General features: G+C 47.5%; 2 protein-coding genes across 2 annotated transcripts in view; one reads left to right on the top strand and one right to left on the bottom strand.

Annotated features, from left to right (window-relative positions):
* Window positions 1–15,525, bottom strand: part of ACSF3 (acyl-CoA synthetase family member 3) — a 501,265-nt gene that overhangs the window by 379,758 nt on the left and 105,982 nt on the right. The gene's annotated exons all lie outside the window — the stretch shown is intronic.
* On the top strand, window positions 9,384–10,961 carry LOC146776412 (endogenous retrovirus group PABLB member 1 Env polyprotein-like). Its single transcript, XM_085637418.1, has one exon. The coding sequence runs from the start codon at window positions 9,384–9,386 to the stop codon at window positions 10,920–10,922; it is 1,539 nt and encodes a 512-aa protein (XP_085493544.1). The 3' UTR covers window positions 10,923–10,961.

Genomic DNA, 15,525 nt, shown 5'->3' on the forward strand with positions numbered 1-15,525 from the left:
TGTAATGCGGCCTGCCTGAGCCGCGGAAGGGAGCCCCGGGGCTGTTGAGCAGCCCACCATTGGAGACGCCCAACAACGCCTTCGTTGTGGAGAACAGTGCTGTTTGTTTGAAGGTCATTGTCAACAACGAGTAAAGAGTGCCTGGCTGAGCAAACCCACTGTGGTTTTAATTTTTGGACGCAAGTGAAGTAATCGGCATGTCAGCTCACTGAAAGAATACGAGCACCACAAGTTCCATGGGGCCATAGGGTGGCCACGCCCACTGGGGCGGGATCTTTCAATATTTAACGTTGGTGTTTGAAATTGACATGCTGCTGCTTCTCAAGTCCGTTTGCCTTTGAGGAAGTGCGCCATGCACGAAACGCGTCAGGCAAGATGAACTTGTTGCCGCCATGCATTTTTCACCGCTGTTCCTTCGAATAAAGAATTTGGCTGATACCTACCTGTTCTGTGGGTTCCTTCCTTCACAGGCACCTCTTTGAATGGATATATATATATATATATATATATATATATATATATATATATATATATATATTGGCTCCAAACCGGGTTCCATGCATACGAAACAGGCACTGACTCCGTGGGATAAATCTTTAAAGAAAATGCTTTATTTCAAAAAAATATATATATATATATTCACTTAAAAAACCATAGGTTTCACACATGTTATAGTTAGCTGGACATTTCACTCGTGAAAAACCATTGAAATTCCCCCGTTATAGTTAGTGCAGGCAACTATAACTCACGCGACCGCAATCCTCTGCTGATGACGTCAGATATTACATCACTGTATTTAGACACTTATTTACCCATGTCTTCTTCCATTAATTTTCAGCTATACATATATTACAAATATTTTTTTTTCAGAAAGACACATATGTCATCAGTGATGTAATATCTGACGTCATCAGCAGAGGATTGCGGTTGCGTGAGTGAAATGTCCAGCTAACTATAACATGTGTGAAACCTATGGTTTTTTAAGTGAATTTGCAAGGTTTTTTTAAATGCTAATTCCTAACTGTAACGTGTGTGAAACCTATGTTTTTTTCAGTGAATTTGTACGGTTTGTTAAATGCTAAGTTATGTTTTTTTTGTTGTTTTTTTTAAAGGTTTTTCACCGTGCTTCGCGCACCGTGCGCACGCTGTGGGCGCTTGGTGCGCTTTGCGCACCAACCGCCCGCGATCAGTTGTTCGTGCCGTGCGCGTACGGTGCGCGCACCCCGCGATTTTTCACAAAAAAAAATATATATTTTTTTTTTTACCCTTGGGGGTCCTTCAGTGACCCCCTGACAAAGGCTAGGGGGTCAGGACCTGTCCATCCTGCCCCCTTCTCACGTTTTCCCCCTTTGTTTTTCATTGTCTCAGCCCCCGCTTGACGAATCCCCCCGAGACTTTCAGGGAAGGAGCGGAGCGCCCCACCTATTTTGAAAATTTCGCGAGGATTCGTCAATCGGCGCCAAAGTTATTCCAAATAGAATGTTGCGGATTTCCTATGGAAACACGGTCCTAACTATAACTATCTACTGGCGACCGCCAGTAGCTGGGATCGTGATTAACCAGGGTTTTAATTTCACCATGAAACACAATAAATCAGCATATCTTCAATAAGTCTTGCACCTGGGACGCTTTTCGGCGACTGCCTTCTCCTTGCCAGTGCTGTGCTTGTGGAAATTTAGTTCGTATCTGAACATTATCTGCGCCATCTTGTCTTTCCCCAGCACCACACGCAAAAACACACGGCAGCCATTTTAGGCACCATGGCCTCTCTCCCTGCTCATTGTCGATCGCCAACGCGTCCCCCTAGCGCTGCGAACATCCCCCAACATGCTGACCACCCCCGCTCTCTCATACACGGGCCATAAACCCTCTCCTTCTGCGCGACCCTGCCATGGAACCACATCCCACGCCTGACCGACATCCCATATATGGTCATACATCTCTTTGATAAACCCCTTCCTCTTCGCCCGATTGTCCGGGCCGATCCCAGGCCATCACCTAGCCCTGCGGATGCAGTTTATTGCCCCTACTGTAAGGGAAACACCCCACATCAAAGGGATTACAGTAGATCAAGGCCCCCCCACCCCCTGAGACCCGACCAGTCGCACACACCCCCGGGAATTGGCGGAATGTCCAGCTGTGTGATAGCCATCTCCTACTGTGGGTGGGGTGGGGACTTCCACTGTAGATATGTGTGGGAACAAGCTTGAAGTGGGGATTCTGAGGATGTTCTTTCATGTATCAAAGCGATCTCAAGAATGTGCCATGTATGATAAACCTGCAATAAAGTCATAAACCTGTGTATAAGAGGCCAGGCCTCAGAGATGCAGTTAGAGCACCTCGTGACGATACCTTGCTGTCTGATCTGATGTGTTCTTCTCCGACGGAATAAAACTTTGTTTCCTGCCTTCCAGTCTCCGGCGCCTGTCTCTTTGTTGGTTAATTATCGGATGGTATAAGAGGCGATTATCGCCGGGCAATACTTAGAAGGTTATCGACTGCGACTGCCTCTACCTTTTAACAATTGGCGTCCCAAACGTGGGGCCCATCAGCGACACGTGGATCCAGTGAGAGAGGTCCCAACGACAGAGTGAACGACTGCAGCGATCGGGAGAGCTCCTGCCTGATAGACCCTCGTCTGGCAGCCGATCATCCGAACTTCACTGGTTCCGAACAGACCTCTCTCGAGTGATCTACAGTCCTGACTGGGAACCATCAGGAGTGCCGCGGCAAATACGGAGAGTAGAGGACGATCGGGCGCTGGAGGCGGAAGACGAGAAACTGTCCATGCAGTCCGGGTAAGGTCGTGTAACACGACAAATTGCGAAACGATTGATTGATTGATTGAAAATACTAGTATTACTTATTTGATTGTTCTTTTTGAGATATTCGCTGTCTACAAACGGGGAAGAGTAGAAACAATCTCTCTCCCTTTGCAGATAGTGAAGGGTAGGTAACGCAGACTTGTGTCCCCATTGTAACCCGTCGTGCCTATTTTTATCTCCCCACTGATTGATTGTCCGAACATTGATTGTTTTGAAGAATAGTGCTCTTTGAGATATTCTCTGTTTGCAAATAACGTAGAATAGAAATATTCTGTCTAGTCTTTGCAAATAGTGAAGGGTAGGTAACGCAGACTTTTGTCCCCATTGTAACCCGTCGTGCCTATTTTTATCTCCCCATTGATTGATTGATTGTCCGAACACCAGTTGTTCGATATTGGTTCTTTGGAGGTATTCTCTGCTTGCAAATAACAAGGAACAGAGATATTCTGTCTAGTCTTTGCAAGCAGTGAAAAGATAGGTAGTGCAGACTTTTGTCCCCGTTGTAACCCGTCATGCCTGTCTTCTCCCCACTGATTGGTAGTTGGTTCTGCCCGGACCGCTTATTAGAGGTGAACCATCCGGCTCCACTGGAAGGCACCCCTAATAAGGACATGTTCACTAAATATGGACTAGTCGCCGTAGCTTATAGCAAGCTATGGCATAAATATACAAAGGGGGACCCCGAGAGTCAGTGGCCACTGATGGGATCCTTTGATGATCACAAACTAGAAACACTAGAAATAGCTCTACGTAGTAATAAAACGACGCCTACTATGCTTGACAGTATCGGCATGTGGCGCAAAGAAGCAACGCAACGGAAAAAGAGGGAAGAAGTAAAAGCAGAAAGGGAATTACGAAAGGCAGCTCACCTTGCCGCTAGAAAGTTAGAGGAAGAGATAAAGGAGAGAAAGGAAGCTAAACTAAAACAAGAGTCTGAAACATCAGGCCAGTGCCCTGTTAGGACCTCCTCTGCGCTCTACCCTGAGTTACCTTCCATGCAACAAACAAATGACGAATTACTATTAGGTCCCCCGATCATCTACATGCCCCCTCCATACGCCCCCTTCCAACCTGTAGTACAGCACCCACAACCCCCAAACGCAAGTGAAAGCAGTACCAGGGCCTCGGTCCTCACGGCCTCCGCGCCAGCCGAGCCTCTTGTGCTGAACACAACTTTAGCAATAACGTTAGATGACCCTGAAATGAGAAAGAAAGATTCCGCCAGAGGAAATCGACTAACAAAGGATGAATGAGCCGGACTCGATAAGATAGTAAGGACACTAGTAGAGCGAAAGGAAAGTGAGGAGTATATAACAGACATGAATAACTCGTATGCCGACAACCACAGACGACACTTCGTCGTACGACTTTGTTATCACGCCCTGAATACATATGAGGATAGCTACCACGATAAGGGTCCAGAAGGCTTAGCGACCCTATATAGGAAGGTAGACATTGGGGAAGGAGGAGAGGGCGATGTGACGGACCTCTTCACTCGTACACTCGAGGTCTCCCGGCATCTTAACGAACACAGACAGACAACCAAAGCAGAGACCCCCATAGCGACTGAACCCCAGGCAGGAAGGGCTGATAACATGATGCCCATCAAAGAAGCCGCCCCCTACTGGGTCCCCCCACGAGGTCAGGGAACACACGACGACATCAACCACCAAGATGCGAAAGGAAGGGTTGTATATAACTGGGTCTACCAGCCATGGGACCGACAAGACATTTTGACCTTTAGAAAAACCCTACCCGACTTAAGAAAGAACCCAACTGCCTTCTACACCGAACTAGGTACAGCCTTAGGTTCAACAATAATGACCTTAGCAGATATCGACTTGTTCTTCGGGTTCTGTCTGCCGGCTGATGTGTGGAAGCAAATCCGGAAAGTCGACCACGCTGAGCCGTTCGGATATACCTGGGTACAACTCGATACCATAGATAAACAGCGAGAACCGGGACAAAAACCCCCAAAAGCCATATTGGAGCTCCCAGACAAGATTGTACAGAAATTGAAGACTCTAATCCCAGAAAGAAAGGTAGACTGGTCGATAGTGACGGCTTGTCGCCAGAAACCCCAGGAGGATGTGTCTGAATACTTCTCTCGATTCGAGACAGTGTTTTCCGATTATAGTGGCAAGGACATGACCACTGCAACCGGACACCACCTCTTTGTCCAGAATTACGTGAAGGGTCTGCCACAAGAAGTCTCCCAGAAGCTACAGACCAGCGAAAGTAGTTGGGCAGCCTCCAAACCCGCAGCTATCCTTCAGATGGCCCAATACTACGAACACCAAAAGAATGAGAGCGATAGGGCGTCCGAAAGAAAGAAAAAGGAACTGAAGGAAAGAGTAATGATAGCTCAGTTACAAGGGGTGACCATAGGAAGGGAGCCTCCCAAAGGAAATTACCAACAGACCGCTCCTAGAAAGCTACCCCCTAGAGACCATACACCTGCACCCTACGCTGGACGAAGAGACTTAGACGGGAACCAATGTGCGTTCTGTAGAGGGTTCGGACACTGGAAATCTCAGTGCCCGGTCCTTCTGGAAATGAACAGAAATAGAGACACCAGAGACATAGCACATGACCCCAGAAGTAGAGGACAGGGACGAGGGTACACGAACGACGCCACAAACGACAGGCCAGGCAGACCAAACACCTTTGACCGCCCCCGACAGAACCAGTGCCAGCAGTCCGACTACGAGAACGCCCATGACTTTGCATAGGACCGCCAGGGGCAAGGGAGGGATCCAGTCGAACTCCGTGTTGACCAGCAAGGTCCTTACGTCACTGCTAAGGTCTTGGGCACAAAGTCTCCATTTTTGGTAGATACTGGGGTGACACGTAGTGCGTTATCTAAACGACTGATTCCTAGGGCACCCTTGTCTGGCTCACACGTAACCTCAATAGGCTTTGATGGAACGCCCTCCACTAACCCCTTGTCAGCACCAATCTCCTTTGACTTAGAAGGCAACACCACTGATACGACATTCCTGCTCTCCTCCAACACCCCCGATGCTATCATGGGACTTGATTTGCTAAAACATTTCCGAGCTACCATCAGATGTTCCCCAGACGGAGTTCGAGTCATCCTGCACGATAACCCAGATCTGTTCAGGCCTTGTCTCACACGACGTATGTTCTCTATAACCGATGCTGACCTGTCCCTACTCGACACGTTACCCTCACATCTATGGGCTAAAACCGACTCAGATGTAGGGCGCATGGTGATCGACCCTGTACACATAACCGTCCGACCGGACGCAGTGCTCCCAAAGCTTCCACAGTATCGGATATCGCCCGAAGGCGAGAAGGCATTGGTGGAAATCATCCAGTCCCTAGTCGATGCAGGAGTGGTAGAAGAAGTAGTCAGTAATGTTTGCAACAGCCCTATCCTACCTATTGTAAAGAAGCAAGGCGAGGGAGACGAGAAAGCATACCGCTTCATTGTTGACTTGCGAGAGGTTAACAAAGTAGTCATACCCCAGTACCCCGTGGTCTCGGACATCACCACCATCCTCACCCTGATTCCGTCCACTGCCACCACCTTTACGGTTATTGATCTCAAGAACGCATTCTTTTCCATCCCCATCCACCCAGACAGCCGCTACCTGTTCGGCTTCACCCTAAAAGCCCGTTCATACAGATTCTGTAGGGCACCCCAAGGCTACACTGAGAGCCCCAGCATCTATAGCCAAGCCCTCAAGAGACAACTAGATGCAGTCCAACTACCAGATGGAGTGGTGTTAATACAGTACGTCGATGACATTCTTCTGGCGGCCGACACCACTCCACTTGCAATTACAGCCACCATTCACCTCCTCCACTTCCTTGCGGAGAACGGTCACAAGGTCTCCAGGAAGAAGTTACAATTCTGCCAACCTCAAGTGACATACCTAGGCCACCTCCTATCCAAAGACGGGAGGAAACTTACACCTGACCGAATTCAGACCATCTTAGAAACCCCTGTCCCCAAAACTCAGAAGCAAGTGCGGTCCCTGGTTGGTCTCACCTCCTTCTGTCGACAGTGGTTGCCAAACTTCAGCCTCATTGTAAAACCTCTGCTTTCCCTGCTGGCTAAAGACGTCCCCTTCCCCCTCCCCTGGACACCCGAATGCCAGTCCTCCTTCAAAGAATTGCGAGATGCCCTTTGTTCAGCACCAGTCCTAGGAACCCCAGACTACACTAAACCTTTCTCCCTCTTCACCCACGAAAGGGAGGGATGTGCGTTGTCTGTTCTAACCCAGTCCATAGGTCCTAAACAACGCCCTTGTGCCTACTTCTCTGCCACTCTTGACCCTGTAGCCAGAGCTTTGCCCGCCTGCCTTCGAGCAGTAGCCGCCGCTGCTGTCTCTATCCGGCAAAGTGAGGGGATCGTGCTCTCGAACCCCCTCACTGTGTTAGTACCCCATGCGGTTGACACCCTCCTGAACCAGACCAAGACTCAGCACCCGACTAGAGCACGACTGACTGGTTATGAACTGACTCTGCTTGCACCCCACATCACATTGAAACGATGCACCACTCTGAATCCAGCTACTCTGCTACCTCTCCCTGACACTGACCCCAATGCGTCCCCTATACATGACTGCGTGACCCTCACCGACGAACAGACCAAGAGTAGGGTTGACCTCCGAGATACTGCCTTCCCGGACCCTGACGGAGAACTGTGGGTAGATGGCTCATGCATCAAGCTCCCCGATGGCACCACCTCAGCCGCCTATGCAGTTACCAAGGCCCGAACAGTTGTTGAGACAGCCCGCATCACACAGCGATCCGCACAGGCGGCTGAACTGATTGCTCTCACCCGAGCATGCATCCTAGCAGCGGGGACAACCGCAAACATTTACACTGACAGCCAGTATGCCTTTGGGGTAGTTCACCACTTTGGGCTCCTATGGAAAGAGAGGGGATTCCTGACTTCACATGGCACACTCATCTTACATGGAGATCTAGTCTCCGCTTTGACCGAGGCAGTCCTCCTCCCCACACGGCTAGCTGTGATCAAATGCCAGGCACACAAGAAGGTGACAGACATTATAGGACAGGGAAATGCTCTGGCTGACATTACTGCCCGAACCACAGCCGAAAATAGGTCCACGACCCGCATGTATGTGACCAGGTCACAAACTGAGAAGTGGAAGGATGCTAGAGAAACGATTAGGGACATCCAATTAGCCAGCTCACCACACGAATTGACTGAATGGGCACGGGTGGGATTGAAGGATGATGACGGTTGCTGGCGAACTAAAGACTCGAACAAATGGTTGCTACCTGACTCATACTTGATCCCCATGCTGACCATGGCACACTCCCCCGCTCACATAGGGTCTGCCCCCATGATCGAACTCATCTCCAAAGTTTGGCACAATGACAAGATCCCAGACTCAGCCAAACGTCTGGTCCAACAATGCCTGGTATGCCTCCAACACAACCCTGGGAAAGGAACTGCTGTACCCCGGGGAGGGTTTGGGGTTCCTAATCACCCCTTTGAAGTCCTACAAATGGACTACATCCAATTAGAAAGGTGCCAAGGTTTGAAGTACGTACTTGTCGTTGTGTGTGCCTTCAGCAAGTGGGTGGAAGCCTACCCAACCCGCAACAACACTGCTATGACTACCGCAAAAGTATTGCTGAAAGAATTCTTCCCCTGTTACGGCCTTTGTCGAACTCTGTGGAGCGACAACGGCCCCCACTTCGTAGCCGAAGTTATCCAACTCATCCTAAAGGGGTTGGGTGTAAAACAAAAGTTCCATGCGGTCTTCCACCCCCAATCTGCAGGCTTGGTTGAGCGACATAATGCCATATTGAAGCTCAAAATAGCCAAAATAGTTGCCACCACAGGACTGAAATGGCCAGACGCCCTCCCGCTAGCATTGCTATCAATGCGTTCCACTCCTACCAAACACCACTTAACCCCCTACGAGGTCGTCTTCGGGTGGCCCATGAACCTTTGGACCGCACCGAAACCGACATCCATCCACGACGTCCCGGACGTCCTCATGTCTGACTATTTGTACAACCTAACTAAAACGTTGTCTGTTATCCATCAGCAGGTGCTGCAAGCCATTCCCGATGCTTCCAGGGGCCCCGGGCACGACATCCAACCCGGTGACTTTGTCTTAGTGCGTAACTTCCAGCGCACCAAGAGTCTGGAGCCCTGCTGGACGGGCCCCCTGCAAGTCCTAATCACCACCCGAACAGCTCTTCGAGTGGAGGGGAAGCGTAATTGGCTGCACGCACACCATTGTAAGAAGATATCACCGACCCTGACGACAACCGACAACATCACCGCCCAAGAGGAACCCCTGGACAAAGACCGACCATCCCTGAGCTGCTACCCGGATACAGAGACACTTGAATTAATGAAATATCCCAATCCCACTGTGCCATCCAAGGAAGGGTATAACCTGCGACGAAAGGAGGAAACCTCGGCTAAGCAGACCACGAACTAAGTCGAAATCTCAAAACGGTAGCCTAATCACCCCAAAGGCCTCCAGAAGAGAAATTAAACAAAGTCTGTGGTTCTGCCCGCTACCGAGTCCCTTGAAGATGATGGAAGCACCCGACATGAAGATGATGGAAGCAACCGGACGTCCGAAGATCCACTACAAAAACCCAAAGACTGACAAAATGCACAGCTCAAAGACTATTGCACTTTTTATTACCCTTCTCTTTTGCCTTCTCCTCATGGTCACCTTCTGGATCATGGAGGAGAGCGCACCCACTCATAAGACATTGCTGACCACCGTTCAACCTACCACCATGAAAGAACACCATCTGATCTCACTTTCACCCCAACTCCGAGAAAGGCGTAAGGAGTTCTGGAATAACTCTTTTGTGCAGTTGCTCCACCAACACAATCTTGCCGCCAATGCCACTAATTGCTGGATCTGTGGATTGCTACCACATGCCACTGGACACTCTATCCCTTTCATCCCTTCACCTTTTTCTGTCCATGGTTCCTGCCTCGCCTGGCTAATCCTCCTGCAAGAAAGCTACAAGGACAATGCCACTTCCGGCAAAACTGTGTCACACTTCTACCATGGGTTCTGGCTGAACAAAACTGGAAAAACTTCTGCCCCCTTCTGTCCTCTGAGATCAAACACTTCCTTTCACATGGACATCCCTGCCAAAGAACGAGTTGAAATGCAGGTGTTCAACAACCCAGCCAGACCCACCTTCTCTTACCTCCGGAAACGAACGGCCGCCACCCTAACAGTGGCCCTATCCGTCATCAACATCACTGGACTTGTGTGCCTCGAAGGCCTGGGGGCGCAGCTGGTGGGCCACAGCTCCTGCCTCATCACTCGAACATTGGACTCAGTTGATCCACCCTCCTTTGTTACCTCCCCAAATATGTACTTCGTCTGTGGTACTAAGGCCTACACCTGGCTTCCGAAAGGTTGGGGAGGCACCTGCTACATCGCTTTTGTCCTTCCTCCGACATATGTGGCTCCAGCAAACCATCACCGACAGAAACGCGCCAAAGACATTGTGCAAGCCGACTCCACCGGAGCACAGTTCATGGACGCAGTAAAAGGACTTGTTCCACTTTGGGGCCCAATGGCAAACAGCCGTGCCATCCGCCACTTAACCCAGGCAGTCGAAACAACAATGAACATTACAGCCGGCATCCTCACCAACAACACCGCTGAGCTTCAGGCCGTCCGCCTGGTAGCTCTTCAGAACCGCCTCGTTCTAGACGTAGTTCTGGCCGATCGTGGAGGAGCATGCCGCATCATTGGGTCCAGCTGTTGTACCTACGTGCCGGATAATTCACCCTCAGTCTACAAGGCGATTGAACACCTCCACAGACTTTCCGCAGAGGTTCATCAGGAGCAAGAAGGATGGTCGCTTGGGAGTTGGTTTTGGGACACTATTAAAAGTTGGGGGTGGAGGTTGTTTACGTTTATCCTGATACCAATCGTGATACTATGTGGTTGCTGCCTGGGTATTCAATGCTTGCCACCTCTGTGTTCACTTTTTACAAACTGTATCTGTCCTAAGACTCTGGACTTTGAAGCCGAACGTATGAAAGCTTTGTATGAAGTAGAAATGCGTAATATTATGGGGATAGATCCGAACTAAGCAAGCTGGCGAGATATGTTAAAAGGGAGGACTGTGGAAATTTAGTTCGTATCTGAACATTATCTGCGCCATCTTGTCTTTCCCCAGCACCACACGCAAAAACACACGGCAGCCATTTTAGGCACCATGGCCTCTCTCCCTGCTCATTGTCGATCGCCAACGCGTCCCCCTAGCGCTGCGAACATCCCCCAACATGCTGACCACCCCCGCTCTCTCATACACGGGCCATAAACGCTCTCCTTCTGCGCGACCCTGCCATGGAAGCACATCCCACGCCTGACCGACATCCCATATATGGTCATACATCTCTTTGATAACCCCCTTCCTCTTCGCCCGATTGTCCGGGCCGATCCCAGGCCCTCACCTAGCCCTGCGGATGCAGTTTATTGCCCCTACTGTAAGGGAAACACCCCACATCAAAGGGATTACAGTAGATCAAGGCCCCCCCACCCCCTGAGACCCGACCAGTCGCACACACCCCCGGGAATTGGCGGAATGTCCAGCTGTGTGATAGCCATCTCCTACTGTGGGTGGGGTGGGGACTTCCACTGTAGATATGTGTGGGAACAAGCTTGAAGTGGGGATTCTGAGGATGTTCTTTCATGTATCAAAGCGATCTCAAGAATGTGCCATGTATGATAAACCTGCAATAAAGTCATAAACCTGTGTATAAGAGGCCAGGCCTCAGAGATGCAGTTAGAGCACCTTGTGACGATACCTTGGTGTCTGATCTGATGTGTTCTTCTCCGACGGAATAAAACTTTGTTTCCTGCCTTCCAGTCTCCGGCGCCTGTCTCTTTGTTGGTTAATTATCGGATGGTATAAGAGGCGATTATCGCCGGGCAATACTTAGAAGGTTATCGACTGCGACTGCCTCTACTTTTTAACAGTGCTAGACTAAACAATGTTCAAAATTTCGCGGGGTTTTTTGTTGATCACGGAGGCTTCTCATTGGAGCAGCTTAACGTCACAGAAAGAGGGCGTGGATAGTTCCCAAAGTAAGTACTTTCCCTCTATCTCACCTCCGTAATGCCCCATTGTGTCCAACCTGCCTGTCGAGAATCCAGTGCAGTCCACATTTGATGGCTAAGGTGAGTACCCTGCCCCAGCGTCTGATAGCGCTACGACTCCGTCGTCCATGGAAGGCTTTGTTCCTCTCTCAGGCAGAAATAATAGGCGGTTTGCCCTGTTGCTCTCCGATCCTCTCAGCGGTATATCCACTGCTCTCTCCCCAATGCCTAAACAAGATTCAGGTTGGGGGGGCGTCGCTTATATGCATCCAAGCATTCCACCAACAGCTGTCGGCTTCCACGGAGCTCCAGAACGAAAGGCGCGTCAGGAAATGCGGAGCCGACCTCCGCCAAACATAAATAACTGCGAGTGCGCCCCTAAAACAGCTTTTGGGCCATTGTTGAATATATATATATATATATCATACTGTCCCCCATGTAATTTTAACTATGCTGACATGAGAATGGATACGTTCAGATTTATACGGAAGCTTAAATTAAATAAGTTCCACATGCTACATCCTAAAAGGAAAAATGGTTATGCAAGCAATCCTTAGCACACGTACTCATATTATACAATAAAATGATGACGTGTTTTCACAGTACAATTCAATCCAGTTTACAAAAGAAATGATTTAGTCTTTTTCTTCTAGATGGTTCTTTTATTCATTGGTAGTCTTCTCTGTGATACATAACAGCCAGCCAACACGTGTTTCGTCGCTACTGGGGAATGTAGTCCCGCGACTTTTTCAAGGCTGTGTTTGCAAAAGAAATTAAAAAACTGTATTGTTTCTAACTTAAAAAACATGTTGTACTTAATGATAATGTCATAGCAACACGGTAGTGGAAATCCAGACCCAACATAAAATGGGTGAAAATTGCAATCCAAATGATATAAACAAAGTGTATGACCAATGACCACATCACCATGAATTGTGAATTCATAAGAAAGGTCAAAAATTCTATGATTCTAATCACGATGGAGAGAGCTGGAATAACGTGCTTTAGTGAGGAAACACGCCGAATATTATGCGGATCCTACTTGTGAACGGCACACCCACGTGAAGATTGTCAAGGTGAAGTAATGCGGGTGTGACTCGGTATATTTAGATTCTAAGGAGTGTGAATTCATGTGTACTCAAGTGAGGAAAGGTTTTTGTGCCGTATATTTGTGACAAAAGAGTGAAGAAAATAAGAAACGGCATCCGATCATATCTACCTATTCTTGGCTTGATAAATAAATCTGGAAAGAATTAATATATCTATATTAAGAATGATATAGTCACAGTGAAATTAAGGAACAGGAAGGAATAAAAATAAAAGAAGTAGTTATTTAAATAAAAGGACCTACTTAGTAGGTGGTGATAATTCCAAACCACCTATGGTTTCTGCGGTAATGGCGTCACTTTTTCTTGAATATATGTTCCTTGGCCAGATTCAGATACTTCTCAGTACTGCGAAAATAAGTTAAACTAATCATCTTTAGTCATATTCTCCAATCAATTTATGTAAATGCCCAGATAAAAACTACATATTATTCATTGGGACGGAGTAGTCAAGTACTAATGTAGCCGGGGAATATAACTATGTTTGTATTAAAATCCCAACTGTCAAGTCTCGTGTGAAATTGACTCTAAAAATCACGAATTCCAATATGCTTAACCCCATCCAAATAGGCTGAAATCAAAACGAATAGATCGCTGAATTTATAAGAACTAACGTTACCATGATTGTACGGACTGTCCACAAGTTAAAAGTCAAGGATCTTTGAAACATAATAAGCTCGTCATCCCTTTGTTGTTAACATTAAGCAAATTGTAACCTCGTCGGGTTGCTAATATAGATAAGAAATGACTTTAGGGGCTAAAGCTGGTTGCATGGTATCAATCGGAAGCAGTGTCCTTTTTAAATGGGAAGTAACGGAAAGCGTGTATAGCCACTCAAAAAATATATTCGGTATGATTATATTCGGAAACTACTCTGTCCATTTCTCAAGTAAAAGAAATACTACACCAAGTCTCGCATCGTGCCCGGCAAGGCTTACCTTATTCGACTGAGAATAGATCGTCGTGACGCCCGTCTGTGGTTTCCCGGTTGAAGTGTATGCATGCGAGTGGTTACTCTTTCATTTTTATTTCCGCATTGGAGACGTGAAGTGTAGTCACGTGAGTGGTTTGATCCCGTGCAAACTCACATGCCGTGAATAGTAGAAGGACTAAAATCAAATGGCAAATACGGCGGCCATTTTAAAACGTGTTCGACCTACCGTAATGCTAACGGTCTAAGTTTATATGAAAGCCAGGAAAAAGTGCACCTGCTTTGTGTTTGGTGAAAATCAAATACTAGTACATATCGTATTGTTCTCTCCATCTATTAGATTCAGTACAGAGCCTTTCAACGTAGTAACGTGAAAAAAGCAAGACAATGGGAACTTAGATACATGATATACAAACAATAAATATCATATATATATACAATTTATAAAAAACATATAATACGCAACTGTGAATTGAGAAGAAGGTTGCTAATTGGAAAAAACAATCATATCTCATGTATTAATGACATAAAACCTGTTCGGATCTGTCATCTGTATTCGTCAGGATTAGGTTCTCCTTTATAGCAGTCACATATATTGTGGTATGCTTGGTAAGAGTAATTCTATAGACCTCTGTACATTTAGAACATGGCAAGCAGGAACTAGTGAGTTAAACTGTATGGTGTGGTCACTCGAATTCAGATACTGGGGGTCTTAACTGCCTAGAAAGTAGTGTAGTTCGTGATCAATATTAAGACCCTGTTCCACACTATGCATTTTTAAAATCCAATGTGCCTCTTTTTGTCTTAGTGTGAGTTCTCTGTTCCCTCCCCTGGGACTTCTTGGGACATGTTATATTCCGTAGAATTTAAATGTACGGTTCAGTGTTTGGCAGGACAGGTGGACATGTGTGCTGCTAATGGGTATCTCGTGTCCCCCTGTTTGACTGCCCTGGTGTGTTCTCCTATGCGATCCCGCAATGGTCTGATTGTGCTACCGATGTAGTATTTTCCACATTTACATTCTATAATGTACACCACAAATTTTGTTAGGCAGTTGATGTTAGAGTTTATTTTGTATTTTCTGTCTCCTGGTCCCGTGAATTCTGTCTTGCGGTCATCCGCCCATTTGCAAGAGCTGCAGTGACCACATATGTAAAAGCCCCATGAGTGTTTGCTGAACCAATTGGTTGTGTTTGTTGGTTTTGGGTAGCTTGGACTCAGTAAGTTCCTCAGTGAGACCCCCCTCCTGTATGTTACGTTAGGTTTGTCTGTTATAAACTCCTTAAGAGTATTGTCTGCCTTGAGTAAGTGCCAGTGCCTGTTAAGGCTTTTTCTCAGGATTACCGCCCAGTTGTTATAACCGGTAATCAGTCTGATTTTTTGGTCATATTCTTTCTGTTTGGGTTTGTCCCTTAGGGTTTCGATTTGGGTGATTTTTTCTATTCTCTCTTCCGCTCTCGTCAGTAGAGACTTGCTGTAACCCCTCCTTTTGAATCTGGTCAGTATCCCTTTTTTCTGAGTCTGAAATTCATCATCCCTGCTGCAATTACGTCTGG

The sequence above is a fragment of the Triturus cristatus genome, chromosome 12 (assembly GCF_964204655.1).
Source record: "Triturus cristatus chromosome 12, aTriCri1.1, whole genome shotgun sequence".
Taxonomy (NCBI): Eukaryota; Metazoa; Chordata; class Amphibia; order Caudata; family Salamandridae; genus Triturus; species Triturus cristatus.

Excerpts from the sequence above, each read along its gene's own strand:
- LOC146776412 (XM_085637418.1), top strand. The coding sequence starts at position 9,384 with ATGATGGAAGCACCCGACATGAAGATGATGGAAGCAACCGGACGTCCG.